Source organism: Taudactylus pleione, unplaced genomic scaffold (assembly GCF_031769625.1).
Source record: "Taudactylus pleione unplaced genomic scaffold, aTauple2 ptg001570l, whole genome shotgun sequence".
NCBI lineage: Eukaryota > Metazoa > Chordata > Amphibia > Anura > Myobatrachidae > Taudactylus > Taudactylus pleione.
Window position 1 is genome coordinate 18,287 of NW_028285967.1, and position 15,881 is coordinate 34,167.

General features: G+C 48.0%; 1 protein-coding gene across 1 annotated transcript in view; it reads left to right on the forward strand.

The window, feature by feature from the left end:
* Positions 1-15,881, forward strand: part of LOC148442324 (myb-related transcription factor, partner of profilin-like) — a 47,431-nt gene that overhangs the window by 10,927 nt on the left and 20,623 nt on the right. The window contains exon 2 of the mRNA XM_088464041.1: positions 13,458-13,895. Within this exon, the coding sequence (XP_088320167.1) occupies positions 13,493-13,895 (403 nt within the window). The 5' untranslated portion in view covers positions 13,458-13,492. The remainder of the gene's footprint in view (positions 1-13,457; positions 13,896-15,881) is intronic.

Sequence of the window (15,881 nt, forward strand, 5' to 3'; positions counted from 1 at the left end):
CTGGACCATATAGAGGCGGTTAGTGACAGCTGAGATAGCGGGACCATATAGAAGGCGGTTAGTGACAGCTGAGATAGCTGGACCACATAGAAGGTGGTTAGTGACAGCTGAGATAGCTGGACCACATAGAAGGTGGTTAGTGATAGCTGGACCATATAGAAGGCGGTTAGTGACAGCTGAGATAGCTGGACCACATAAAAGGCGGTTAGTGACAGCTGAGATAGCGGGACAATATAGAAGGCGGTTAGTGACAGCTGAGATAGCGGGACCATATAGAAGGCAGTTAGTGACAGCTGAGATAGCGGGATCTTATAGAAGGCTGTTAGTGACAGCTGAGATAGCGGGACCATATAGAAGGCGGTTAGTGACAGCTGAGATAGCTGGACCACATAGAAGGCGGTTAGTGACAGCTGAGATAGCTGGACCACATCGAAGGCGGTTAGTGACAGCTGAGTTAGCTGGACCACATAGAAGGCGGTTAGTGACAGCTGAGTTAGCTGGACCACATAGAAGGCGGTTAGTGACAGCTGAGTTAGCTGGACCACATAGAAGGCGGTTAGTGACAGCTGAGATAGCTGGACCACATAGAAGGCGGTCAGTGACAGCTGGACCATATAGAGGTGGTTAGTGACAGCTGGACCATATAGAGGCGGTTAGTGACAGCTGAGATAGCGGGACCATATAGAAGGCGGTTAGTGACAGCTGAGATAGCTGGACCACATAGAAGGTGGTTAGTGACAGCTGAGATAGCTGGACCACATAGAAGGTGGTTAGTGACAGCTGAGATAGCTGGACCATATAGAAGGCGGTTAGTGACAGCTGAGATAGCTGGACCACATAAAAGGCGGTTAGTGACAGCTGAGATAGCGGGACCTTATAGAAAGCAGTTAGTGACAGCTGAGATAGCGGGACCTTATAGAAGGCAGTTAGTGACAGCTGAGATAGCGGGACCTTATAGAAGGCGGTTAGTAGCTGAGATAGTGGGACCACATAGAAGGCAGTTAGTGACAGCTGAGATAGCGGGACCTTATAGAAGGCAGTTAGTGACAGCTGAGATAGCGGGATCTTATAGAAGGCAGTAAGTGACAGCTGAGATAGCGGGACCTTATAGAAGGCGGTTAGTGACAGCTGAGATAGCTGGACCACATAGAAGGCGGTTAGTGACAGCTGAGTTAGCTGGACCACATAGAAGGCGGTTAGTGACAGCTGAGATAGCTGGACCACATAGAAGGCGGTTAGTGACAGCTGAGTTAGCTGGACCACATAGAAGGCGGTTAGTGACAGCTGAGTTAGCTGGACCACATAGAAGGCGGTTAGTGACAGCTGAGATAGCTGGACCACATAGAAGGCGGTCAGTGACAGCTGGACCATATAGAGGTGGTTAGTGACAGCTGGACCATATAGAGGCGGTTAGTGACAGCTGAGATAGCTGGACTATATAGAAGGCGGTTAGTGACAGCTGAGATAGCTGGACCACATAGAAGGTGGTTAGTGACAGCTGAGATAGCTGGACCACATAGAAGGTGGTTAGTGACAGCTGAGATAGCTGGACCATATAGAAGGCGGTTAGTGACAGCTGAGATAGCTGGACCACATAAAAGGCGGTTAGTGACAGCTGAGATAGCGGGACCATATAGAAGGCGGTTAGTGACAGCTGAGATAGCGGGACCATATAGAAGGCAGTTAGTGACAGCTGAGATAGCGGGACCTTATAGAAGGCGGTTAGTGACAGCTGAGATAGCGGGACCTTATAGAAGGCGGTTAGTGACAGCTGAGATAGCGGGACCATATAGAAGGCGGTTAGTGACAGCTGAGATAGCTGGACCACATAGAAGGCGGTTAGTGACAGCTGAGATAGCTGGACTACATCGAAGGCGGTTAGTGACAGCTGAGATAGCTTGACCACATAGAAGGCGGTCAGTGACAGCTGGACCATATAGAGGTGGTTAGTGACAGCTGGACCATATAGAGGCGGTTAGTGACAGCTGAGATAGCTGGACCATATAGAATGCGGTTAGTGACAGCTGAGATAGCTGGACCACATAAAAGGCGGTTAGTGACAGCTGAGATAGCGGGACCATATAGAAGGCGGTTAGTGACAGCTGAGATAGCGGGACCATATAGAAGGCAGTTAGTGACAGCTGAGATAGCGGGACCATATAGAAGGCGGTTAGTGACAGCTGAGATAGCGGGACCATATAGTAGGAAGTTAGAGATAGCTGGACCACATAGAAGGCAGTTAGTGACAGCTGAGATAGCGGGACTATATAGAAGGCGGTTAGTGACAGCTGAGATAGCGGGACCTTATAGAAGGCGGTTAGTGACAGTTGAGATAGCGGGACCACATAGAAGGCGGTTAGTGACAGCTGAGATAGCGGGACCTTATAGAAGGCAGTTAGTGACAGCTGAGATAGCTGGACCACATAGAAGGCGGTTAGTGATAGCTGAGATAGATGGACCATATAGAAGGCGGTTAGTGACAGCTGAGATAGCTGGACCACATAGAAGGCGGTTAGTGACAGCTGGACCATATAGAGGTGGTTAGTGACAGCTGAGATAGCGGGACCATATAGAAGGCGGTTAGTGACAGCTGAGATAGCTGGACCACATAGAAGGTGGTTAGTGACAGCTGAGATAGCTGGACCATATAGTAGGAGGTTAGAGATAGCTGGACCACATAGAAGGCGGTTAGTGACAGCTGAGATAGCTGGACCACATAGAAGGCGGTTAGTGACAGCTGAGATAGCTGTACCATATAGAAGGCGGTTAGTGACAGCTGAGATAGCTGTACCACATAGAAGGCGGTTAGTGACAGCTGAGATAGCGGGACCATTTAGAAGGCGGTTAGTGACAGCTGAGATAGCTGGACCACATAGAAGGCGGTTAGTGACAGCTGAGATAGCTGGACTACATCGAAGGCGGCTAGTGACAGCTGAGATAGCTTGACCACATAGAAGGCGGTCAGTGACAGCTGGACCATATAGAGGTGGTTAGTGACAGCTGGACCATATAGAGGCGGTTAGTGACAGCTGAGATAGCTGGACCATATAGAAGGCGGTTAGTGACAGCTGAGATAGCTGGACCACATAAAAGGCGGTTAATGACAGCTGAGATAGCGGGACCATATAGAAGGCGGTTAGTGACAGCTGAGATAGCGGGACCATATAGAAGGCAGTTAGTGACAGCTGAGATAGCGGGACCATATAGAAGGCGGTTAGTGACAGCTGAGATAGCGGGACCATATAGTAGGAAGTTAGAGATAGCTGGACCACATAGAAGGCAGTTAGTGACAGCTGAGATAGCGGGACTATATAGAAGGCGGTTAGTGACAGCTGAGATAGCGGGACCTTATAGAAGGCGGTTAGTGACAGCTGAGATAGCGGGACCACATAGAAGGCGGTTAGTGACAGCTGAGATAGCGGGACCTTATAGAAGGCAGTTAGTGACAGCTGAGATAGCTGGACCACATAGAAGGCGGTTAGTGATAGCTGAGATAGATGGACCATATAGAAGGCGGTTAGTGACAGCTGAGATAGCTGGACCACATAGAAGGCGGTTAGTGACAGCTGGACCATATAGAGGTGGTTAGTGACAGCTGAGATAGCGGGACCATATAGAAGGCGGTTAGTGACAGCTGAGATAGCTGGACCACATAGAAGGTGGTTAGTGACAGCTGAGATAGCTGGACCATATAGTAGGAGGTTAGAGATAGCTGGACCACATAGAAGGCGGTTAGTGACAGCTGAGATAGCTGGACCACATAGAAGGCGGTTAGTGACAGCTGAGATAGCTGGACCATATAGAAGGCGGTTAGTGACAGCTGAGATAGCTGTACCACATAGAAGGCGGTTAGTGACAGCTGAGATAGCGGGACCATTTAGAAGGCGGTTAGTGACAGCTGAGATAGCTGGACCACATAGAAGGTGGTTAGTGACAGTTGAGATAGCTGGACCATATAGAAGGCGGTTAGTGACAGCTGAGATAGCTGTACCACATAGAAGGCGGTTAGTGACAGCTGAGATAGCGGGACCATATAGAAGGCAGTTAGTGACAGCTGAGATAGCGGGACCATATAGAAGGCGGTTAGTGACAGCTGAGATAGCGGGACCAAATAGAAGGCGGTTAGTGACAGCTGAGATAGCTGGACCACATAGAAGGCGGTTAGTGACAGCTGAGATAGCGGGACCTTATAGAAGGCGGCTAGTGACAGCTGAGATAGCGGGACCTTATAGAAGGCGGCTAGTGACAGCTGAGATAGCGGGACCATATGGAAGGCGGTTAGTGACAGCTGAGATAGCTGGACCACATAGAAGGCGGTTAGTGACAGCTGAGATAGCTGGACCATACAGAAGGCGGTTAGTGACAGCTGAGATAGCTGGACCACATAGAAGGCGGTTAGTGACAGCTGAGTTAGCGGGACCTTATAGAAGGCGGTTAGTGACAGCTGAGATAGCGGGACCTTATAGAAGGCGGTTAGTGACAGCTGAGATAGCTGGACCACATAGAAGGCGGTCAGTGACAGCTGGACCATATAGAGGTGGTTAGTGACAGCTGGACCATATAGAGGCGGTTAGTGACAGCTGAGATAGCGGGACCATATAGAAGGCGGTTTGTGACAGCTGAGATAGCGGGACCATATAGTAGGAAGTTAGAGATAGCTGGACCACATAGAAGGCAGTTAGTGACAGCTGAGATAGCGGGACTATATAGAAGGCGGTTAGTGACAGCTGAGATAGCGGGACCTTATAGAAGGCGGTTAGTGACAGCTGAGATAGCGGGACCACATAGGCGGTTAGTGACAGCTGAGATAGCGGGACCTTATAGAAGGCAGTTAGTGACAGCTGAGATAGCTGGACCACATAGAAGGCGGTTAGTGATAGCTGAGATAGCTGGACCATGTAGAAGGCGGTTAGTGACAGCTGAGATAGCTGGACCACACAGAAGGCGGTTAGTGATAGCTGGACCACATAGAAGGCGGTTAGTGACAGCTGAGATAGCTGGACCACATAGATGGCGGTTAGTGATAGCTGGACCACATAGAAGGCGGTTAGTGACAGCTGAGATAGCTGGACCACATAGAAGGCGATTAGTGACAGCTGAGATAGTGGGACCTTATAGAAGGCGGTTAGTGACAGCTGAGATAGCTGGACCACATAGAAGGCGGTTAGTGACAGCTGAGATAGCTGGACCACATAGAAGGCGGTTAGTGACAGCTGAGATAGCTGGACCACATAGAAGGCGGTTAGTGACAGCTGAGATAGCGGGACCATATAGAAGGCGGTTAGTGATAGCGGGACCATATAGAAGGCAGTTAGTGACAGCTGAGATAGCATGACCATATAGAAGGCAGTTAGTGACAGCTGAGATAGCTGGACCATATAGAAGGCGGTTAGTGACAGCTGAGATAGCTGGACCATATAGAAGGCGGTTAGTGACAGCTGAGATAGCTGGACCATATAGGAGGAGGTTAGTGACAGCTGAGATAGCGGGACCTTATAGAAGGCGGTTAGTGACAGCTGAGATAGCTGGACCATATAGGAGGAGGTTAGTGACAGCTGAGATAGCGGGACCTTATAGAAGGCGGTTAGTGACAGCTGAGATAGCTGGACCATATAGAAGGCGGTTAGTGGCAGCTGAGATAGCAGGACCATATAGAAGGCGGTTAGTGACAGCTGAGATAGCGGGACCATATAGAAGGCGGTTAGTGACAGCTGAGATAGCGAGACCATATAGAAGGCGGTTAGTGGAAAGTACTGGAGGTTTTTAAATTGTGTCATATGTATGATTTTTGCACTTTTTATTAATGATTGCAGATTTTTAGCAAGAAAGTGGTTTACCGCCATTTTGTCGAACAGAAAAATGTCTTTATAGTAATTTTACAGTGTTGTCATACCTCTCCCCCATCATTTACACCACCCTGTACCTGGCCCACATCCTTTATACCCCTACATACCTGTCCCACAATATTTACACCTCCACATACCTGTCCCCCATCATTTACACCTCCACATACCTGTCCCCCATCATTTATACCTCCACATACCTGTCCCCCATCATTTACACCTCCACATACCTGTCCCCCATCATTTACACCTCCACATACCTGTCCCACATCATTTACACCTCCACATACCTGTCCCACATCATTTACACCTCCACATACCTGTCCCCCATCATTTACACCTCCACATACTTGTCCCACATCATTTACACCTCCACATACTTGTCCCACATCATTTACACCTCCACATACTTGTCCCCCATCATTTACACCTCCACATACCTGTCCCCCATCATTTACACCTCCACATACTTGTCCCACATCATTTACACCTCCACATACTTGTCCCACATCATTTACACCTCCAAATACCTGTCCCTCATCATTTACACCCCCACATACCTGTCCCCCATCATTTACACCTCCACATACCTGTCCCACATCATTTATACCTCTACATACCTGTCCCACATCATTTACACCTCCAACTACCTATTCTACATCATTTACACACCCACATTCCTGTCCGACATCCTTTACACCTCCACATACCGGTCCCCCATCATATAAACCTCCCCATACCTGTCCTACATCATATACACCTACAAATACCTATTCCACATCATTTACACACCCACATCATTTACACCTCCACATACCTGTCCCACATCATGTACACCTCCACATACCTGTCCCCCATCATTTACACCTCCACATACCTGTCCCCCATTATTTACACCTCCACATAGTGGTCCCCCATCATTTACACCTCCACATACCTGTCCCCCATCATTTACACCCCCACATACCTGTCCCCCATCATTTACACCTCCACATACCTGTCCCCCATCATTTACACCTCCACATACCTGTCCCCCATTATTTACACCTCCACATAGTGGTCCCCCATCATTTACACCTCCACATACCTGTCCCCCATCATTTACACCCCCACATACCTGTCCCCCATTATTTACACCTCCACATACCGGTCCCCCATCATTTACACCTCCACATACCTGTCCCCCATCATTTACACCTCCACATACCTGTCCTACATCATTTACACCTCCCCATACCTGTCCCCCATCACTTACACCTCCACATACCTGTCCCCCATCATTTACACCTCCCCATACCTGTCCTACATCATTTACACCTCCCCATACCTGTCCCCCATCACTTACACCTCCCCATACCTGTCCCACATCATTTACACCTCCAAATACCTGTCCCTCATCATTTACACCCCCACATACCTGTCCCCCATCATTTACACCTCCACATACCTGTCCCACATCATTTATACCTCTACATACCTGTCCCACATCATTTACACCTCCAAATACCTATTCTACATCATTTACACACCCACATTCCTGTCCGACATCCTTTACACCTCCACATACCGGTCCCCCATCATATAAACCTCCCCATACCTGTCCTACATCATATACACCTACAAATACCTATTCCACATCATTTACACACCCACATCATTTACACCTCCACATACCTGTCCCACATCATGTACACCTCCACATACCTGTCCCCCATCATTTACACCCCCACATACCTGTCCCCCATTATTTACACCTCCACATACCGGTCCCCCATCATTTACACCTCCACATACCTGTCCCCCATCACTTACACCTCCACATACCTGTCCCCCATCATTTACACCTCCCCATACCTGTCCTACATCATTTACACCTCCCCATACCTGTCCCCCATCACTTACACCTCCCCATACCTGTCCCACATCATTTACACCCCCACATACCTGTCCCCCATCATGTACACCCCCACATACCTGTCCCCATCATTTACACCCCCACATACCTGTCCCCCATCATTTACACCTCCACATACCTGTCCCACATCATTTATACCTCTACATACCTGTCCCACATCATTTACACCTCCAAATACCTATTCTACATCATTTACACACCCACATTCCTGTCCGACATCCTTTACACCTCCACATACCGGTCCCCCATCATATAAACCTCCCCATACCTGTCCTACATCATATACACCTACAAATACCTATTCCACATCATTTACACACCCACATCATTTACACCTCCACATACCTGTCCCCCATCATTTACACCCCCACATACCTGTCCCCCATTATTTACACCTCCACATATCGGTCCCCCATCATTTACACCTCCACATACCTGTCCCCCATCACTTACACCTCCACATACCTGTCCCCCATCATTTACACCTCCACATACCTGTCCCCCATCATTTATACCTCCACATACCTGTCCCCCATCATTTACACCTCCCCATACCTGTCCCCCATCACTTACACCTCCACATACCTGTCCTACATCATTTACACCTCCACATACCTGTCCTACATCACTTACACCTCCCCATACCTGTCCCCCATCATTTACACCTCCACATACCTGTCCTACATCATTTACACCTCCCCATACCTGTCCCCCATTACACCTCCCCATACCTGTCCCACATCATTTACACCCCCACATACCTGTCCCACATCATTTACACCTCCCCATACCTGTCCCCATCATTTACACCCCCACATACCTGTCCCCCATCATTTACACCCCACATACCTGTCCCCCATCATTTACACCCCCACATACCTGTCCCCCATCATTTACACCCCCACATACCTGTCCCCCATCATTTACACCCCCACATACCTGTCCCCCATCATTTACACCCCCACATACCTGTCCTACATCATTTACACCTCTACATACCTGTCCTACATCATTTACACCTCCCCATACCTGTCCCCCATCACTTACACCCCCACATACCTGTCCCACATAATTTACACCTCCCCATACCTGTCCTACATCATTTAACTCATTATTGAGCTATTACTTTAGAGATATTCACCTGAAAACTGACATGTCTTTATTGGTCAAATGATACTATGTTAACCCCGCCAAGTGTGTGATTATTCATTGTGAGCCGTATACCAGAGGTTCTACCTTGTGTCCCAATATCTGTACCTTAAAAGTAAAGATTCTCCCTACCATTTTACCTGCTCAGGGGGTGGGCAAAAACATGTGAATTCATCTAGAAAAGTAATGCAAATGTTTCCAGTGGGAGTTTGCAGTGAACATGGCTCGCAGGACCCAACTCGCCCCTAATTGGATTAACCCCAATGTTTAGGGAGGTCTTAAGTAACATCCACATGAATGCTAGGACCCAAAGTTTCCCAGCAGAACATTGCCCAGACCATCACACTGCCCCCGCCGACTGCCTTCTTCCCATAGTGCCTCCTGGTACCATCTCTTCCCCAGGTAAATGACGCACACTCACTCAGCCATCTACATAAGGTAAAAGAAAACGTGATTCATCAGACCAGGCCACATCCTTCCATTTTCCAGTTCTGATGCTCACGTGCCCAATATAGGCCCTTATAGTACATGGACAGGAGTCAGCATGGGCACTGTGACCAGTCTGTGGAGAGCTGCGATGCACAATGGGCACTCTGCCCAGTCTGTGGAGAGCTGCGATGCACAGTGGGCACTGTGACCAGTCTGCGGAGAGCTGCGATGCACAGTGGGCACTGTGACCAGTCTGCGGAGAGCTTTGATGCACAGTGGGCACTGTGACCAGTCTGCGGAGAGCTGCGATGCACAGTGGGCACTGTGACCAGTCTGCGGAAAGCTGTGATGCACTGTGACCAGTCTGCGGAGAGCTGCTATGCATAGTGGGCACTGTGATCAGTCTGCGGAGAGCTGCGATGCATAGTGGGCACTGTGACCAGTCTGCGGAGAGCTGCGATGCACAGTGGGCACTGTGACCAGTCTGCGGTGAGCTGCGATGCACAGTGGGCACTGTGACCAGTCTGCGGAGAGCTGCGATGCACAGTGGGCACTGTGACCAGTCTGTGGAGAGCTTTGATGCACAATGGGCACTCTGACCAGTCTGCGGAGAGCTGCGATGCACAGTGGGCACTGTGACCAGTCTGCGGAGAGCTGCGATGCACAGTGGGCACTGTGACCAGTCTGCGGAAAGCTGTGATGCACAATGGGCACTCTGACCAGTCTGCGGAGAGCTGCGATGCACAGTGGGCACTGTGACCAGTCTGCGGAGAGCTGCGATGCATAGTGGGCACTGTGACCAGTCTGCGGAGAGCTGTGATGCACAGTAGGCACTGTGACCAGTCTGCGGTGAGCTGCGATGCATAGTGGGCACTGTGACCAGTCTGCGGAGAGCTGCGATGCATAGTGGGCACTGTGACCAGTCTGCGGAGAGCTGCGATGCATAGTGGGCACTGTGACCAGTCTGCGGAGAGCTGCGATGCATAGTGGGCACTGTGACCAGTCTGCGGAGAGCTGCGATGCACAGTGGGCACTGTGACCAGTCTGCGGAGAGCTGCGATGCATAGCGGGCCTGTTTCAGAGATAGACGCTAATGACTGACAAACCTCAGCCGCCATAAAGACGCCCACTGCTGCCTTCTCACACACGTACCACGTCGCTTACCTGTGTAAATATCGGTAACATCGCGCACATTGAGCGGCAATCAGGTCTGACCACCCACAGAGTCGGCAGCTCTCCCACGCAGAGGGCTCTCATGCTGCGGGGAGATAGCGGCGGCGAATTTATGCACCCATGTAACAGCGTTTAAACGGTCAGACACGTCTTTGTTTTTCTAACCAGCCCCAAACACTGACAACCTGTCACTCACTTTGCAATGGCTTCCTCTGCATCCGTAATCTCATTCTTGCTTACGCGCAATGGCAAACAGTCGCTCGATCTGTGTAAGAATTGCGTTAGGGTCCGTCTCTAATTCAGGCCCTGTGTGTTCTGACAGCTTTCTGTCATATAAACTGTTTCAGCAGTTTGTGCTGCTATAGCTCCTCTGTGGCATAGGACCGGAAGGGCATCAATTAGCCTTGGGTGCCTATGACCCTGCTGCCGGTTCACCAGTTGTCCTTCCTTGGACCACTTTTGGTAGGTTCTAACCACAGCGTACCTGGAACATCCCACACCACGGTGGTCTAGCCATCACAATTTTGCCCTTGTCTAAAGGCCCCCATACATCAGAGATTGATTGCAGCAATCGTGCAATTTGCAATTGATTGTGTATAAAAATCTTCCCCTTATTCAATGGATTGTGGCAATTCTTCAAAGAATTTTATACACAATCGATTGCAAATTGCACAATTGCTGCAATCAATCTCTGATGTATGGGGGCCTTTAGTCTCTCAGTTCCTGGTGCTTGTCCAGTTTTCCTGCTTCCAACACATCGACAACTGACTGTTCACTTGCTGCCCAATATATGCCAGCCAAAAAAAAAAAAAAAGACAGGACGAAAAAGGTGTGTGGTTTCATGACACAGTAATGCCCCTTACAACGCATTGTGCCACACAGTAATGCCCCTTTCGCATTATGCCACAGTAAGGCCCCTTACGCATTATGCCACATTAAGGCCCCTTACACATTATGCCACACTAAGGCCCCTTATACATTATGCCACAGTAATGCCCCTTACGCATTATGCCACAGTAAAGCCCGTTACAACACATTATGCCACACTGTAATGCCCCTTACACATTATGCCACACACAGTAATGCCCCTTACAACACAATGGGCTTGATTAAATTCAACGCAAATTGAATAGCACCAGGAAGGAGCTCCCGGAGCTATTCAATTCAGCGCGCAGTTTTGTTGGAGTATGCCAGTTCTCGCGCCTTAAGGTGTTTAGTCGCGAGAACCGGCATTCTCCAACTAAACTGCCCTGCACTATGCTTTTTGTGTGGCACTAAGGGCAGAAAACCGCATCGCGTCTGTAGTTTTGATGGATTTCTGCTCGCACCCCAGGAGAGATGCGAGAAGAAATCCTTAGTCGGGGTTAACAGCGCGCTTAATTGAATAACTTCGGGAGCTCCTTCCCGGCGTTATTCAATTTGCGTTGAATTGAGCCAATTATGCCATACAGTAATGCCCCTTACACATTGTGCCACAGTAAGGCCCCATACACATTATGCCACACAGTAATGCCCCTTACACATTAAGCCACACAGTAAAGCCCCTTACACATTATGCCACAGTAATACCCCTTATACATTGTCACACAATAATGCGCCTTACAATACATTATGCCACACAGTAATGCCCCTTACAATACATTAAGTGACGCACAGTAATGCCCCTTACACAATATGCCACAATAATGCCCCTTACACATTAAGCCACACAGTAATGCCCCTAACACATTAAGACACATGGTAATGTCCCTTACAATACATTATGCCACACAGCAATGCCCTTACAACAAATTATGCCCCACAGTAAGGCCCCTTGCACATTATGCCAGAGCAAAGCCCCTTACAATACATTATTCCACACAGTAATGCCCCTTACAATACATTAAGCGACTCACAGTAATGCCCCTTACACATTATGCCACACAGTAATGCCCCTTACACATTATGCCACACAGTAATGCCCCTTACACATTAAGCCACACAGTAATGCCCCTTACAATAAATTAAGCGACTCACAGTAATGCCCCTTACACATTATGCCACACAGTAATGCCCCTTACACATTAAGCCACACAGTAATGCCCCTTACACCTTGTGCCACACAGTAATGTCCCTTACACATTATGCCACACACAGTAGTACCCATTACAATATATAATGCCACACACAGTAGTGTCCCTTTACAATACATTATGCCAAACACAGTAATGCCCCCCGGTGACAGCAGCCCCTTCAGAACTGACAGATGTGACACACAGGATTGGGGGGGGCAGCTTCTCCTCTGCACCCCCTCAAGTCCTGCGCCCCGGGCACATGCCCCCTTAGCGGCCCACTATTTGCGGCCCTGCTGTGAGTGGTGCTGGTAAATCTTTTTAAGGAGAGGAAATGTCACATATAAGAGGAAAGACTGGGTCATTGTACCCATGTTATTTAGTATAATGTAAAGACTGTGCTTCAAACCAATCCTGTGCATGTTGAAGTCGTGCGTGCCTGAAAAGGACGCATGTTTTCCCGCCACTCATGTTTTCATGACTCTGGGGGTGTGCCCAGCAGGCTCTTCTCGCTCTGCGAGTGAGATGGCGGGACAGCTGGGAGGTGTGGTCATTTCACCTCTTGTGTAAGGACCAACCAATCCACACCGTTCTTTTGTGAATGGCAAGTCTTCCAGGTTGTAAGTCACTGTATATCTGCTCAGTTAGAGAAACACCTCGCTGCTGTGGATGGGAGAATCGCCCCTTCCCCTCCGTATGTCGGAGCCGACCATGAGACCTCGGCGGTTATCCTCGAGCTCTGTCATGACCTTCATACCTGTCACTTTCATCTCATCGCTTTGTTTTACGCTTTTTCACACATTTAATGATCTAAAATATCCCCCGAATTGGTCATTTATTAGCAAAATGTTGAAATGTTTGCTAGACTTATCTCTCACTGTCTCCCTTATCCCGCAGCCAGAACCCTGGAGGCCATAGTGAATGCCCTCGCCATGTCCGGCGACACAGAGGAAGTGACTCGACTGCGGAAACCCAGGTTTTCCTATGAGGAGAACCAAATCCTCATCAGAGAAGTGCGGGCGCACTATTCTATGCTGTACGGTGCACAGAGCCGGCGCCTCAGTGTGGCAGAGCGACGCCGGGTCTGGGAGGGCATAGCCTCCAAGATCAACGCAATAACCAACTGGAAGCGCACTGCGCAGGAAGTCCAGAAACGCTGGAATGATTTTAAGAGACGGACCAAGGAGAAGCTGGCGCGGGTTCCTCACTCCACCCAGAACGGTTCCGCAGAGGAGGTGCTGACCGCAGAGGAGGAGACCATCTTTGCCATCCTGGGACCTGGGGTGGTACCTGGAAGGGAACCCTATATTCCTGGGACACGACTGGGCCATATGGGTGAGTACATGGCATGCGCTAGCTGTCCCTAATCTGTGGTGGCTGCTGGTCCCATTTGTGATGCTGGAAACAACCCTTTTTAGACTGGGAAAAATTGGGGTGTTCTCTGAGGGTTACAGTATTAACATGGTGCAAAGGAGCTGGGAAATGATTCCAGGTGCTGAGCAGTATTGCCTGGCATACGTGTGTGTGTAATATTCTACATACATGGCAAACGTGTGTGTACTATTCTACATACATGGCATACGTGTGTACTATTCTACATACATGGCATACATGTGTGTGTAATATTCTACATACATGGCATATGTGTGTGTACTATTCTACATACATGGCATACGTGTGTACTATTCTACATACATGGCATACATGTGTGTGTAATATTCTACATACATGGCATATGTGTGTGTGTAATATTCTACATACATGGCAAACGTGTGTATTATTCTACATACATGGCATACATGTGTGTGTAATATTCTACATACATGGCATATGTGTGTGTGTGTAATCTACATACATGGCATACGTGTGTGTGTAATATTCTACATACATGGCATACGTGTGTGTGTAATATTCTACGTACATGGCATACGTGTGTGTGTGTAATATTCTACGTACATGGCATACGTGTGTGTAATATTCTACATACATGGCATACATGTGTGTGTAATATTCTACATTCATGGCATACGTGTGTGTGTAAACTACATACATGGCAAACGTGTGTGTACTATTCTACATATGTGTGTACTATTCTACATACATGGCATACGTGTGTGTGTAATATTCTACATACATGGCACACGTGTGTGTAATATTCTACATAAATGGCAGACGTGTGTGTAATATTCTACATACATGGCATACGTGTATGTACTATTCTACATACATGGCATATGTGTGTACTATTCTACATACATGGCATACGTGTGTGTGTAATCTACATACATGGCATATGTGTGTACTATTCTACATACATGGCATACGTGTGTGTGTAATCTACATACATGGCATATGTGTGTACTATTCTACATACATGGCATACATGTGTGTGTAATATTCTACGTACATGGCATATGTGTGTGTAATCTACATACATGGCATACGTGTGTGTGTAATATTCTACATACATGGCATACGTGTGTGTAATATTCTACGTACATGGCATACGTGTGTGTGTAATATTCTACGTACATGGCATACGTGTGTGTAATATTCTACATACATGGCATACGTGTGTGTAATATTCTACATACATGGCATACGTGTGTGTGTGTAATATTCTACATACATGGCATATGTGTGTACTATTCTACATACATGACATACGTGTGTGTAATATTCTACATACATGGCATGTGTGTGTGTGTAATCTACATACATGGCATACGTGTGCGTGTAATATTCTACATACATGGCATACGTGTGTGTAATATTCTACATACATGGCATACGTGTGTGTGTAATATTCTACATACAAGGCATATGTGTGTGCGTGTAATATTCTACATACATGGCATACGTGTGTGCGTGTAATATTCTACATACATGGCATACGTGTGTGCGTATAATATTCTACATACATGGCATACGTGTGTGCGTGTAATATTCTACATACATGGCATACGTGTGTGTGTAATATTCTACATACATGGCATACGTGTGTGTGCGTGTGTAATATTCTACATACATGGCATATGTGTGTACTATTCTACATACATGGCATATGTGTGTACTATTCTACATACATGGCATACGTGTGTGTGTACTATTCTACATACATGGCATACGTGTGTGTGTGTGATATTCTACATACATGGCATACGTGTTTGTGTAATCTACATACAAGGCATATGTGTGCGCGTGTAATATTCTACATACATGGCATACGTATGTGCGTATAATATTCTACATACATGGCATACGTGTGCGTGTAGTATTCTACATACATGGCATACGTGTGTGTAATCTACATACATGGCA